Source organism: Salmo salar, chromosome ssa20 (assembly GCF_905237065.1).
Source record: "Salmo salar chromosome ssa20, Ssal_v3.1, whole genome shotgun sequence".
Lineage (NCBI taxonomy): Eukaryota > Metazoa > Chordata > Actinopteri > Salmoniformes > Salmonidae > Salmo > Salmo salar.
In genome coordinates, this window is record NC_059461.1 from 94,670,135 (window position 1) to 94,684,724 (window position 14,590).

At 45.5% G+C, this 14,590-nt stretch overlaps 1 protein-coding gene across 3 annotated transcripts in view; it reads left to right on the forward strand.

Moving 5' to 3' along the window:
* The first annotated feature begins 1,517 nt into the window (after window positions 1-1,517).
* trpc6b (transient receptor potential cation channel, subfamily C, member 6b) overlaps window positions 1,518-14,590 on the forward strand; it is a 52,504-nt gene continuing 39,431 nt past the window's right edge. For 2 of the 3 annotated variants that reach the window (XM_045704167.1, XM_045704168.1), the window contains exons 1-4: window positions 1,551-2,258; window positions 9,729-9,914; window positions 10,137-10,301; window positions 10,702-10,918. In XM_045704167.1, coding sequence (XP_045560123.1) covers window positions 1,557-2,258; window positions 9,729-9,914; window positions 10,137-10,301; window positions 10,702-10,918 — 1,270 coding nt within the window. In that variant the 5' untranslated portion in view covers window positions 1,551-1,556. Of the gene's footprint in view, window positions 2,259-9,728; window positions 9,915-10,136; window positions 10,302-10,701; window positions 10,919-14,590 lie in introns of all 3 variants that reach the window. The other variant, XM_014163712.2, reaches the window with a different exon arrangement.

Sequence of the window (14,590 nt, forward strand, 5' to 3'; positions counted from 1 at the left end):
GCTGCAGTATGAACATACAGTTACAGTTAGAAGGCTGCAGTATGAACATACAGTTACAGTTAGAAGGCTGCAGTATGAACATACAGTTAGAAGGCTGCAGTATGAACATACAGTTACATTTAGAAGGCTGCAGTATGAACATACAGTTAGAAGGCTGCAGTATGAACATACAGTTACTGTTAGAAGGCTGCAGTATGAACATACAGTTACAGTTAGAAGGCTGCAGTATGAACATACAGTTAGAAGGCTGCAGTATGAACATACAGTTACAGTTAGAAGGCTGCAGTATGAGCATACAGTTACAGTTAGAAGGCTGCAGTATGAACATACAGTTACTGTTAGAAGGCTGCAGTATGAACATACAGTTACAGTTAGAAGGCTGCAGTATGAACATACAGTTAGAAGGCTGCAGTATGAACATACAGTTACAGTTAGAAGGCTGCAGTATGAGCATACAGTTAGGGTTACAGTTAGTTAGGCCATCATTTTAAATAAGAATTTGTTTTACTTGCCTTGTTAAATAAAAATATCTGAGTCCAGGCTACCATTAACCAGCCTCTCTAACTCTCTCTGACCTGAGAGTCCAGGCTACCATAAACCATTCTCTCTAACTCTCTCTGACTTGAGAGTCCAGGCTACCATAAACCATTCTCTCTAACTCTCTGACCTGAGAGTCCAGGCTACCATAAACCAGCCTCTAACTGTCTGACCTGAGAGTCCAGGCTACCATAAACCAGCCTCTCTAACTCTCTGACCTGAGAGTCCAGGCTACTTTAAACCAGCCTCTCTAACTCTCTGACCTGAGAGTCCAGGCTACCATAAACCAGCCTCTAACTCTCTCTTACCTGAGAGTCCAGGCTACCATAAACCAGCCTCTCTAACTCTCTGACCTGAGAGTCCAGGCTACTTTAAACCAGCCTCTCTAACTCTCTGACCTGAGAGTCCAGGCTACCATAAACCAGCCTCTAACTCTCTGACCTGAGAGTCCAGGCTACCATAAACCAGCCTCTCTAACTCTCTGACCTGAGAGTCCAGGCTACTTTAAACCAGCCTCTCTAACTCTCTGACCTGAGAGTCCAGGCTACCATAAACCAGCCTCTCTAACTCTCTGACCTGAGAGTCCAGGCTACCATAAACCAGCCTCTCTATCCCTCTGACCTGAGAGTCCAGGCTACCATAAGCCAGTCTCTCTAACTCTCTCTGGCCTGAGAGTCCAGGCTACTATAAACCAGACTCTAACTGTCTGACCTGAGAGTCCAGGCTACTTTAAACCAGCCTCTAACTCTCTAACCTGAGAGTCCAGGCTACCATAAACCAGTCTCTCTAACTGTCTGACATGAGAGTCCAGGCTACTATAAACCAGCCTCTCTAACTCTCTCTGACCTGAGAGTCCAGGCTACCATAAGCCAGCCTCTCTAACTCTCTGGCCTGAGAGTCCAGGCGACCATAAACCAGCCTCTAACTCTCTCTGTATGTTTTGTATGTTCAGACGGATCAGTGAGGACCGTCACACCGTCATGCTACGACAGACGCTGGCCAAGACACGGAGGCTGGGCATGCGGGGGCCGGCCTACATGTTCAGCGCACGCTCAGCCAGCCTATCCCTGACCGAGGAGCGCTTCCTGGACGCGGCGGAGTACGGCAACATCCCCGAGGTCCGCAAGATGCTGGAGGAACTTCCTGAACTCAACGTCAACTGTGTGGACTACATGGGCCAGAATGCATTACAGCTGGCGGTGGCCAATGAGCATCTAGAGGTTACGGAGCTGTTACTGAATAAGGATAATCTGGCCAGGATAGGAGATGCTCTACTGTTGGCTATCAGTAAAGGATACGTCAGGATAGTGGAGGCCATACTGAGTCACAGGGCCTTCGCAGACACACAGAGGCTCGTCAACAGTCCTGGCCAAGCAGACACACGAGACGACTTCTTCTCCTATGACGAGGATGGTACACGGTTCTCTCATGACATCACCCCCATCATCCTGGCCTCTCACTGCCATGAGTACGAGGTAGTACACATCCTCCTGAGGAAGGACGCCCGTATCGAGAGGCCACACGACTACCTCTGTAAGTGTGGCACCTGCAGCTACCACCAGAAGCATGACTCGTTCAGCCACTCTCGGTCCCGTATAAACGCCTATAAAGGGCTGGCCAGCCCGGCCTACATGTCTCTCTCGAGCAAAGACCCTGTGATGGCTGCCCTGGAGCTGAGCAACGAGCTGGCTGTCCTGGCTAACATCGAGAAGGAGTTTAAGGTACTGCAATGGGAGCATGACTCGCCCCGTCAAGTAATTCAGTTATACGGCAAAGTTGTGTCCTTGCTAATGTTTATTAACAGACCTTGATTAAAATGACTGCAGAGTCTGGTCATGAGAGGTGGGCAAATGATATACAGCTGTTTTTCCAGACCCAGGTTAAACCTGATCCTAAAACGACACTCTACTGGAAGTGTTTTTTTAATATCTAGGGCTCCACAATCTCTGTTGGGGAAAAACTGGCCCATAAGGTTGTTGTTCTTGTAATCTATTTGCTGTGGTTGCATCCCCTTTTAAACCACACTTTTTCCCCTGAGAGAGACAGAGGAGTGATCATCATGAATCATTTATTTTATTATATTATATTCTGAATAATTTCACAGCTATTTCATGCAACCTTCTATAGCTTTCCTGTATGTCTAGAGTAATATCTCAACGGGAACAGCTTTCCTGTATGTCTAGAGTAATATCTCCATGGGAACAGCTTTCCTGTATGTCTAGAGTAATATCTCCATGGGAACAGCTTTCCTGTATGTCTAGAGTAATATCTCCATGGGAACAGCTTTCCTGTATGTCTAGAGTAATATCTCCATGGGAACAGCTTTCCTGTATGTCTAGAGTAATATCTCCATGGGAACAGCTTTCCTGTATGTCTAGAGTAATATCTCCATGGGAACAGCTTTCCTGTATGTCTAGAGTAATATCTCCATGGGAACAGCTTTCCTGTATGTCTAGAGTAATATCTCCATGGGAACAGCTTTCCTGTATGTCTAGAGTAATATCTCCATGGGAACAGCTTTCCTGTATGTCTAGAGTAATATCTCCATGGGAACAGCTTTCCTGTATGTCTAGAGTAATATCTCCATGGGAACAGCTTTCCTGTATGTCTAGAGTAATATCTCCATGGGAACAGCTTTCCTGTATGTCTAGAGTAATATCTCCATGGGAACAGCTTTCCTGTATGTCTAGAGTAATATCTCCATGGGAACAGCTTTCCTGTATGTCTAGAGTAATATCTCCATGGGAACAGCTTTCCTGTATGTCTAGAGTAATATCTCCATGGGAACAGCTTTCCTGTATGTCTAGAGTAATATCTCCATGGGAACAGCTTTACATTTACATTTAAGTCATTTAGCAGACTCTCTTATCCAGAGCGACTTACAAATTGGTGCATTCACCTTATGATATCCAGTGGAACAACCACTTTACAATAGTGCATCTAAATATTTTAGGGGGTGGGGGGGGGGTTAGAAGGATTACTTTATCCTATCCTAGGTATTCCTTAAAGAGGTGGGGTTTCAGGTGTCTCCGGAAGGTGGTGATTGACTCCGCTGTCCTGGCGTCATGAGGGAGCTTGTTCCACCATAGGGGTGCCAGAGCAGTGAACAATTTTGACTGGGCTGAGCGGGAACTGTGCTTCCGCAGAGGTAGGTGGGCCAGCAGGCCAGAGGTGGATGAGCGCAGTGCCCTCGTTTGGGTGTAGGGACTGATCAGAGCCTGAAGGTACGGAGGTGCCGTTCCCCTCACAGCTCCGTAGGCAAGCACCATGGTCTTGTAGCGGATGCGAGCTTCAACTGGAAGCCAGTGGAGAGAGCGGAGGAGCGGGGTGACGTGAGAGAACTTGGGAAGGTTGAACACCAGACGGGCTGCGGCGTTCTGGATGAGTTGTAGGGGTTTAATGGCACAGGCAGGGAGCCCAGCCAACAGCGAGTTACAGTAATCCAGACGGGAGATGACAAGTGCCTGGATTAGAACCTGCGCCGCTTCCTGTGTGAGGCAGGGTCGTACTCTGCGAATGTTGTAGAGCATGAACCTACAGGATCGGGTCACCGCCTTGATGTTAGCGGAGAACGACAGGGTGTTGTCCAGGGTCACGCCAAGGCTCTTAGCACTCTGGGAGGAGGACACAATGGAGTTGTCAACCGTGATGGCGAGATCATGGAACGGGCAGTCCTTCCCCGGGAGGAAAAGCAGCTCCGTCTTGCCGAGGTTCAGCTTGAGGTGGTGATCCGTCATCCACACTGATATGTCTGCCAGACATGCAGAGATGCGATTCGCCACCTGGTTATCAGAAGGGGGAAAGGAGAAGATTAATTGTGTGTCGTCTGCATAGCAATGATAGGAGAGACCATGTGAGGATATGACAGAGCCAAGTGTCTTGGTGTATAGCGAGAATAGGAGAGGGCCTAGAACAGAGCCCTGGGGGACACCAGTGGTGAGAGCACGTGGTTCTATATCTCCATGGGAACAACTTTCCTGTATGTCTAGAGTAATATCTCCATGGGAACAGCTTTCCTGTATGTCTAGAGTAATATCTCCATGGGAACAGCTTTCCTGTATGTCTAGAGTAATATCTCCATGGGAACAGCTTTCCTGTATGTCTAGAGTAATATCTCCATGGGAACAGCTTTCCTGTATGTCTAGAGTAATATCTCCATGGGAACAGCTTTCCTGTATGTCTAGAGTAATATCTCCATGGGAACAGCTTTCCTGTATGTCTAGAGTAATATCTCCATGGGAACAGCTTTCCTGTATGTCTAGAGTAATATCTCCATGGGAACAGCTTTCCTGTATGTCTGGAGTAATATCTCCATGGGAACAGCTTTCCTGTATGTCTAGAGTAATATCTCCATGGGAACAGCTTTCCTGTATGTCTAGAGTAATACACTACATGACCAAAAGTATATGGACACCTGCCTGTCAAACATCATGGGCATTAATATGGAGTTGGTCCCTCCATTGCTGCTATAACAGCCTCCACTGTTCTGGGATGGCTTTCCACTAGATGTTGGAACACTGCTGTGGGGATTTCTGGCTTGCAGTCGGCATTCCAATTCATCCCAAAGTAGTTTGATGGGGTTGAGGTCAGGGCTCTGTGCAGGCCAGTCAAGTTCTTCCACACCGATCTCGACCGTACATTTCTGTATGGACCTCACTTTGTGCATGATGACATCGTCATGCTGAAACAGGAAAGGGCCTTCCCCAAACTGTTGCCACAAAGTTGGAAGAACAGAATCTTCTACAATGTCATTGTATGCTGTAGCGTTAACATTTCCATTCACTGGAATTAAGGGGCCCAAACCATGAAAAACAGCCCCAGACCATCATTCCTTCTCCTCCAAACTTTACATTTGGCGCTATGACTTTGGGCAGGTAGCGTTCTCCTGGCATCCGACAAACCCAGATTTTTCCGTTGGACTGCCAGATGGTGAAGCGTGATTCATCACTCCAGAGAACACGTTTCCACTGCTCCAGAGTCCTATGGCAGCGAGCTTTACACCACTCCAGCCGACGCTTGGCATTGAGCATGGTGATCTTAGGCTTGTGTGCGGCTGCTCGGCCATGGAAACCCATTTCATGAAGCTCCCGACGAACAGTTCTTGTGCTGACGTTGCTTCCAGAGGCAGATTGAAAGTCGGTAGTGAGTGTTGCAACCGAGGTCCCGTTCTGTGAGCTTGTGTGCCCTACCACTTCGCGGATGAGCCGTTGTTTCTCCTAGACGTTTCTACTTCACAATAACAGCACTTACAGTTGACCGGAGCAGCTCTAGTAGGGCAGACATTTGACGAACTGTGTTGTTGTAAAGGTGGCATCCTATGACGGTGCCACGTTGAAAGTCACTGAGCTCTTCAGTAATGCCTTCCTGTACCTGGAGTGCTAACTGTCAGTATCCGGATAATGTGTGAAATACTTGATAATGTATGTGATATCAACAGAGAAGTATATTTTCTGGGTGATTTAAATATTGACTGGCTTTCATCAGGCTGCCCACTCAAGACAAAGCTTCAAACTGTAACTAGTGCCTGCAACCTGGTTCAGGTTATCAGTCAACCTACCAGCGTAGTTACAAACAGTACAGATAAAAATACATCTTATGGAACAGTGGGGACTGTGAAGCAACACAAACATAGGCACAGACACATGCATACACACACACACACACACACACACACACACACACACACACACACACACACACACACACACACACACACACACACACACACACACACACACACACACACACACACACACACACACACACACATGATAACATACGCACTATACACACACGTACACATGGATTTTGTGTTGTAGATATGTGGTAGTGGGGTAGGGGCCTGAGGGCACACACTTAATGTGTTATGAAATCTGTTGTGAAATGTGTTGAAATGTTATTAAAACTGAATAACTGACTTAATTTTGCTGGACCCTAAGAAAAGTAGCTGCTGCCTTGGCAGGAACTAATGGGGATCCATAATAAACCCCAGGAAGAGTAGCTGCTGCCTTGACAGGAACTAATGGGGATCCATAATAAACCCCAGGAAGAGTAGCTGCTGCCTTGGCAGGAACTAATGGGGATCCATAATAAACCCCAGGAAGAGTAGCTGCTGTCTTGGCAGGAACTAATGGGGATCCATAATAAACCCCAGGAAGAGTAGCTGCTGCCTTGGCAGGAACTAATGGAGATCCATAATAAACCCCAGGAAGAGTAGCTGCTGCCTTGGCAGGAACTAATGGGGATCCATAATAAATACAAATGATCTGGTAATTCCTGTATATAGCTCCACATTGATCTGGTACTCCCTGTATATAGCTCCACATTGATCTGGTACTCCCTGTATATAGCTCCACATTGATCTGGTACTTCCTGTATATAGCTCCACATTGATCTGGTACTTCCTGTATATAGCTCCACATTGATCTGATCTATAATAAATACAAATACATTGAATAGAATGGATGGAGAAATCAATCACCCATTATCATTCATGATCCCTTTACTCAGTGTCTTTGCTGAAGGGTGTTGTTTATTTTGATGAGCATGATACAGGGAAAATGCAATGGATGTGGCAGGTAGGCAGAATAAAGGTGACCGGATTGTTGAATGTGTGGTCAGGAAAATGTACTGTAATACGTTAAGCTGTTGCTATAGAAACCTGGAGAGCATCCCGAATGGCACCCTATTTCCTGTATAGTGCACTACTTTTGACCAGGAAGTAGTGTACTATATAGGGAATAAGGTGTCATTTGGGATACATGTCTGCAGTACTGTATGAATAATAATACTTGTATCTGAAACTAAGCTGTGTTTGTACATAATGAATATTTGTGAGGATGTGGGTGTACCTGGTGTGACCTGTGTTTACCATGTCTGTGGCCTCTGACTATACGTAGGTGTACAGTACTTGTTCCAGATACAGTGCATTCGAAAAGTTGTCAGACCCCTTGAGTTTTTCCACATTTTGTTACGTTTCAGCCTTATTCTAAAATTGATTAAAAAAAAATGTTTCCCCCCCTAATCAATCTACACACAATACCCCATGACAAAGAAAAAACGGTTTTAAGAAATGTTTGCAAATACATAAAAATGAAAATATCACATTAACATAAGTATTCCGACCCAAGACTTTGTTGAAGCACCTTTGGCAGCGATTACAGCTTCAAGTCTTCTTGGGTATGATGCTACAAGCTTGGCACACCTGTATTTGGGGAGTTTCTCACATTCTTCTCTACAGATCTTCTCAAGCTTTGTCAGGTTGGATGGGGAGCGTCACTGCATAGCTATTTTCAGGTCTCTCCTGAAATGTTAAATCAGGTTCAAGTCCGGGCTCTGGCTGGGCCACTCAAGCAAGGACATTCAGAGACTTGTCCCGAAGCCACTCCTGCATTGTCTTGCCTGTGTGCTTAGGGTCATAGTCCTGTGGGAAGTTGAACCTTCGCCCCAGTCTGAGGTCCTGAGCGTTCTGGAGCAGGTTTTCATCAAGGATCTCTCTGTACTTTGCTCTGTTCATCTTTGCCTCGATCCTGACTAGTCTCCCAGTCCCTCCCGCTGAAAAACATCCTCACAGCATGATGCTGCCACCACCGCGCTTCACCATAGGGATGGTGCCAGGTTTCCTCCAGATGTGACGCTTGGCATTCAGGCCAAAGAGTTCAATTTTGGTTTCATCAGACCAGAGAATCTTGTTTCTCATTGTCTGAGTCCTTTAGGTGCCTTTTGACAAACTCCAAGCGGGCTGTCATGTGCCTTTTACTGAGGAGTGGCTTCCATCTGGCCACTCTACCATAAAGGCCTGATTGGTGGAGTTCTGCAGAGATGGTTGTCCTTCTGGAAGGTTCTCTCATCTCTACAGAGGAACTCTGGAGCTCTATTAGAGTGACCATCTGGTTCTCAGTCACCTCCCAGACCAAGGCCCTTCTCCCCTGATTACTCAGTTGGGCCGGGCGGCCAGCTCTTGGAAGAGTCTTGGTGGTTCCAAACTTCTTCCATTTAATGATGGAGGCCGCTGTGTTATTGGGGACCTTCAATGCTGCAGAAATGTGTTGGTACCTTTCTCCAGATCTGTGCCTCGACACAATCCTGTCTTGGAGCTATTCTGACAATTCCTTCAACATCATGGCTTTGTTTTTCTCTGACCTGCGCTGTCAACTCTGGGACCTTATATAGACAGGTGTGCCTTTCCAAATCAGGTCAAATCAATTGAATTTACCACAGGTGGACTCCAATCAATTTATAGAAACATCTCAAGGATGATCAATGGAAACAGGATGCACCTGAGCTCAATTCCGAGTCTCATAGCAAAGAGTCTGAATACTGATGTAAATAAGGTATTTCTGTTTTTTGTTTTTTTAGAAATCTGAAACAATTTCTACAAACCTGTTTTCACTTTGTCATTATGGGGTATTGTGTGTAGATTGGTGAGGATTTGTATTTATTTAATCAATTTTAGAATAAGGCTGGACTCCTGAGTGGCGCAGCGGTCTAAGGCACTGCATCTCAGTTCAAGAAGCGTCACTACAGTCCCTGGTTCAAATCCAGGCTGTATCACATCCGGCCGTGATTGGTAGTCCCATAGGGTGGTGCACAATTGGCCTCGGGTTTGGCCGGGGTAGGCCGTCATTGTAAATGAGAATTTGTTCTTAACTGACTTGCCTAGTTAAATAAAAGTTGTGGGGTGGTCAAGGGGTCTGAATATTTTCCGAATGCGCTGTACATTCATTACAAGCTGATTTCTCTCATACTGGCTGCCCAAATGCTGCAAAATCTCCCACTTCGAACAGATGGCGGTTGTTTCAAAAGGACAGTTCTGTTTGTCGTGTCACTTGTCCCTTTAAGACAGCATTCTTAACCTCCGTGTTAGTTTTAGTTGTTTATGTGGAATTTTCTGCCAATCACTCCTGAAGAGGTTTTGATTTGAACCTTTTCTATTCTCATGTTTTGCTGATGATGATGGTTTTCTGATCGGAAGGGCTATAGCCTATAGGGTGTGACTGGTGGCTAAGTGTGAGAAAGTACATTTCATGCAGGGTCATTGTTTTCCCCTCAGACCTTTGAGAACTAACAGTATGGATCCGTAAGTTCTGGTTTCACTTGGAGCTCAGTACACTTTTAAGTAGACATTTGTTGAAAAGGTTCTCTCCTTTAACCACTTTCTTTCATTAAATGTTTCTTTCTTCCGTTAACAGAAAGATTACAAGGAACTGTCCGTGCAATGTGAAGACTTTGTGGTCGGACTGCTGGACCTGTGCCGTAACACGGAGGAGGTGGAGGCCATCTTGAATGGGGACGTTGATGCCAGTGAAAACTATGAGCCACATGGAAGACCAAGCTTTATAAGACTAAAGCTCGCAATAAAATATGACCTGAAGAAGGTAATTGTTATCGGCAGACATACTGTTGGTGTTGTTGTGGATCAACAAATTTCTGGATGAGCAATGATGCTTTTCACTGCCACGATAGGACACAGAAAAGCAATGGTTTACATGTTAAGGGGGTCATATGAGGTTTTACTTTTTAATATGTCATTGAGAGACACACACTTTCATCCCTTCGCAATCTCTACTTATCTTTCTTTTCTCATCCCTCCATCGTAGTTCATCGCCCATCCAAACTGTCAGCAGCAGCTCATGTCTATCTGGTACGAGAACCTGTCTGGACTGAGACAGCAGACCAACGTTGTCAAGTTTCTGGTAGTTCTGGGTGTAGCTGTTGGACTTCCAGTCCTGGCTGTGCTCTACTGGGTGGCACCGACTAGCAAGGTCAGCTTACGCTGCTTATACTTGTAGTTGTAGTGGAAGTGATTTGGAATCATGCTTTTGTGATGAGATGAAACCCTAGAGACTTATATGCCCGAATGTTGCCCTCGAAACCGTAAGGCTGTCATCCTGGTCTCTGGGATTCCCAGCGGTTCCATCGGGGTACTATTCATCTACTTTAAGGCTGTCATCCTGGTCTCTGGGGTTCCATCGGGGTACTATTCATCTACCTTAAGGCTGTCATCCTGCACTCTGGGGTTCCATCGGGGTACTATTCATCTACCTTAAGGCTGTCATCCTGCTCTCTGGGGTTCCATCGGGGTACTATTCATCTACCTTAGGGCTGTCATCCTGGTCTCTGGGGTTCCATCGGGGTACTATTCATCTTCTTTCTTCTTCTCAGCTGGGGAAGATAATGCGTGGTCCCTTCCTGAAGTTCGTGGCCCATGCAGCTTCCTTCACCATCTTCCTGGGCCTGCTGGTGATGAATGCAGCGGATCGCTTCCAGGGTACCAAGCTGCTCCCTAACATGACCGTACAGGACCACCCCGCTCAGCTGTTCAGGATGAAGACCACCCCCTTCACCTGGATGGAGATACTCATCATATCCTGGGTCATAGGTCATATACAAACTGTATATACTATGTTCATAATATGTATTATAATACACACACACACACACACACACACACACACACACACACACACACACACACACACACACACACACACACACACACACACGAACACACACACATGGACACGTACACACACACACACACACACACACACACACACACACACACACACACACACACACACACGGACACACACACGTACACACACACACACACACACACAGATGCATGCTCTCACATACACTGAGTATACAAAACATTAAGAACACCCGCTCTTTCCATGACTGACCAGGTGAATCCAGGTTAAAGCTATGATCACCTTATTGATGTTAAATCCACTTCAACCAGTGTAGATGAAGGGGAGGAGACAGATTAATGAAGGATTTTAAGCCTTGAGACAATTGAGCCATGGATTGTGTATGTGTGCCATTCAGAGGGTGAATGGGCAAGACAAAATATTTAAGTGCCTTTGAACAGGGTATGGTAGTAGGTGCCAGGCGCACCGGTTTGTGTCAAAAACTGCAACGGTGCTGGGTTTTTCCACACTCAACAGTTTCCTGTGTGTATCAAGAATGGTCCACCACCCAAAGGACATCCAACCAGCTTGACACAACTGTGGGAAGCATTGGAGTCAACATGGGCCAACATCCCTGTGGAACGCTTTCCACACCTTGTAGAGTCCACGCCCTGATGAATTGAGGCTGTTCTGAGGGCAAAAATGTAACCAATCAGATAACAGGAAGCAAATGGTTCACCTCTATAACTGGAAGCAAATGGTTCACCTCTATAACAGGAAGCAAATGGTTCACCTCAATAACAGGAAGCAAATGGTTCACCTCAATAACAGGAAGCAAATGGTTCACCTCTATAACAGGAAGCAAATGGTTCACCTCTTCAACAGGAAGCAAATGGTTCACCTCTATAACAGGAAGCAAATGGTTCACCTCTATAACAGTAAGCAAATGGTTCACCTCTATAACAGGAAGCAAATGGTTCACCTCGATAACAGGAAGCAAATGGTTCACCTCGATAACAGGAAGCAAATGGTTCACCTCGATAACAGGAAGCAAATGGTTCACCTCTATAACAGGAAGCAAATGGTTCACCTCGATAACAGGAAGCAAATGGTTCACCTCGATAACAGGAAGCAAATGGTTCACCTCTATAACAGGAAGCAAATGGTTCACCTCTACAACAATTCCAGTAATCTGCATGTATCAAAGTAGATCAAAGGCACTTTTTAAAGCTGCACATAAATTTATAAAAAATCCTAGAGCCATTCTCAGATTTAAGCAATGATGCCTGAGACCCCGAGAATTATCGTGTGACAACTTGCTACAACGGCTGCCCGAGTCGAAGCCAAGGCCCGGGAAACAGCCTTTGGAGGGAGTCGTCACAAGATAATTCCTGGGTTCGAGGGCATTATTGCTTTTTATAAAACGGTTGCCAACATATTTCTAAAACATATGAATGACATGTTATAATTAAAAACATAATTGTAACCAGTGAATTCGTTTTTTGCATTCTGAAGTTCCCGGTCATTAAGTTATTTTCTCATGTTTTGACCCCAGTCGTTAATTTTAATCATTCTAGTCATTCGACGTTGCTACGCTAAACAAATGGCATGTACCTAGCTATTAGCTAGCAGAGATTCAATGATGATGAGAGACAACAACTTCAATAAATAATGATTTAATAAATATCCAAAAGGCATAGCTGCAGTAAGTAGGGGACCTGAGGGTGCTGTACTGGACATTTACTAGTATTAGCTGACCAATATAGACGTCTGTAACGCAGGCCCCCCCAAAAAAATTATCCCGAATCACTGCTTTGGCAAAAAAGGTTGTATTGTTGTACAATAAAGACTAGTATCTTGCAGGAATCAATAGTTGGAATTGTAAGAGTTGGTGCCCCGTCCCTTTCTTAGTGATTGTCATTCTAACACCAAAAAATTGTTAAACAAATCTAAATATATTTTAGCCACCCTTTGCCTTGATGACAGCTTTGCACACCCTTGGCATTCTCGAAATCAAATATATATTTTTTTGTCACATACACATGGTTAGCAGATGTTAATGCGAGTGTAGCGAAATGCTTGTGTTTCTGGTTTCCGACAGTGCAGCAATATCTAACAAGTAATCTAACAATTCCCCAACAATTCCCCAACAACTACCTAATACACACAAATCTAAAAGAGGTGAATTAAAATATGTACATATAAATATATGGATGAGCGATGGCCGAGCGGCATAGGCAAGATGCAATAGATGGTATGTAATACAGTATATACATGTGATATGAGTAATGTAAGATATGTAAACATTATTAAAGTGGCATTATTTATAGTGACTAGTGATCCATTTATTAAAGTGGCCAGTGATTTTAGTCTGTATGTTGACAGCAGCCTCTCTGTGTTAGGGATGGCTGTTTAGCAGTCTGATGGCCTTGAGATAGAAGCTGTTCTTCAGTCTCTCTGGTTTCTCAGCTTTGATGCACCTGTACTGACCTCACCTTCTGGATGGCAGTGGGGTGAACAGGCGGTGGCTCGGGTGGTTGTTGTCCTTGATGATCTTTTTTGACATCGGGTGGTGTAGGTGGTGCGTTGTGCAGACCGCACCGACCTCTAGAGAGCCTTGCGGTTGAAGGCGGAGCAGTTGCCGTGCCAGGCTGTGATACAGCCCGGCAGGATGCTCTCAATTGTTTTAGGTGACAAGCTACATTTTTTCAGCCTCCTGAGGATGAAAAGGCGCTGTTGCGCCTTCTTCACCACACTGTCTGTGTGGGTGGACCATTTCAGTTTGTTGTTGATAAGTACACCGAGGAATTTAAAACTTTCCACTTTCTCCACTGCTGTCCCTTCGATGTGGATAGGGGGGTGCTCCCTCTGCAATTTCCTGAAGTCCACGATCATCTCCTTTTGTTTTGTTGATGTTGAGTGAGAGGTTGACACCACATTCTGAGTGTCTCATCGTTGTTGGTAATCAAGCCCACTACTTTTGTGTCGTCTGCAAACTTGATGATTGAATTAGATTTAGATGCACTATTGTAAAGTGGTTGTTCCACTGGATATTATAAGGTGAATGCACCAATTTGTAAGTCGCTCTGGATAAGAGCGTCTGCTAAATGACTTAAATGTTAATGTAAATGAATTGGAGGCATGCACGGCCACGCAGTTGTGGATGAACAGAGAGTACAGGAGAGGGCTGAGAACGCACCCTTGTCGGTCCCCAGTGTTGAGGGTGAGCGAGGTGGAGGTGTTGTTTCCTACCTTCACCACCTGGGAGCGGCCCATCAGAAAGTCCAGGACCCAATTGCATAGGGCGGGGTTGAGGCCCAGGGCCTCCAGCTTGATGGTGAGCTTGGAGAGTACTATGGTGTTGAATGCTGAGCTGTAGTCAATGAACAGCATTCTTACATAGGTATTCCTCTTGTCCAGATGGGATAGGGCAGTGTGCAGTGTGATGGCGATTGCATCGTTTGTGGACCTGTTGGGGCAGTATGCAAACTGAAGTGGGTCTACGGTGGCCCGTAAGATGGAGGTGATATGATCCTTGACTAGTCTTTCAAAGCACTTCATGATGACTGAAGTGAGTGCTATGGGGCGATAGTCATTTAGTTCAGTTACCTTTGCCTTCTTGGGTACAGGAACAATGA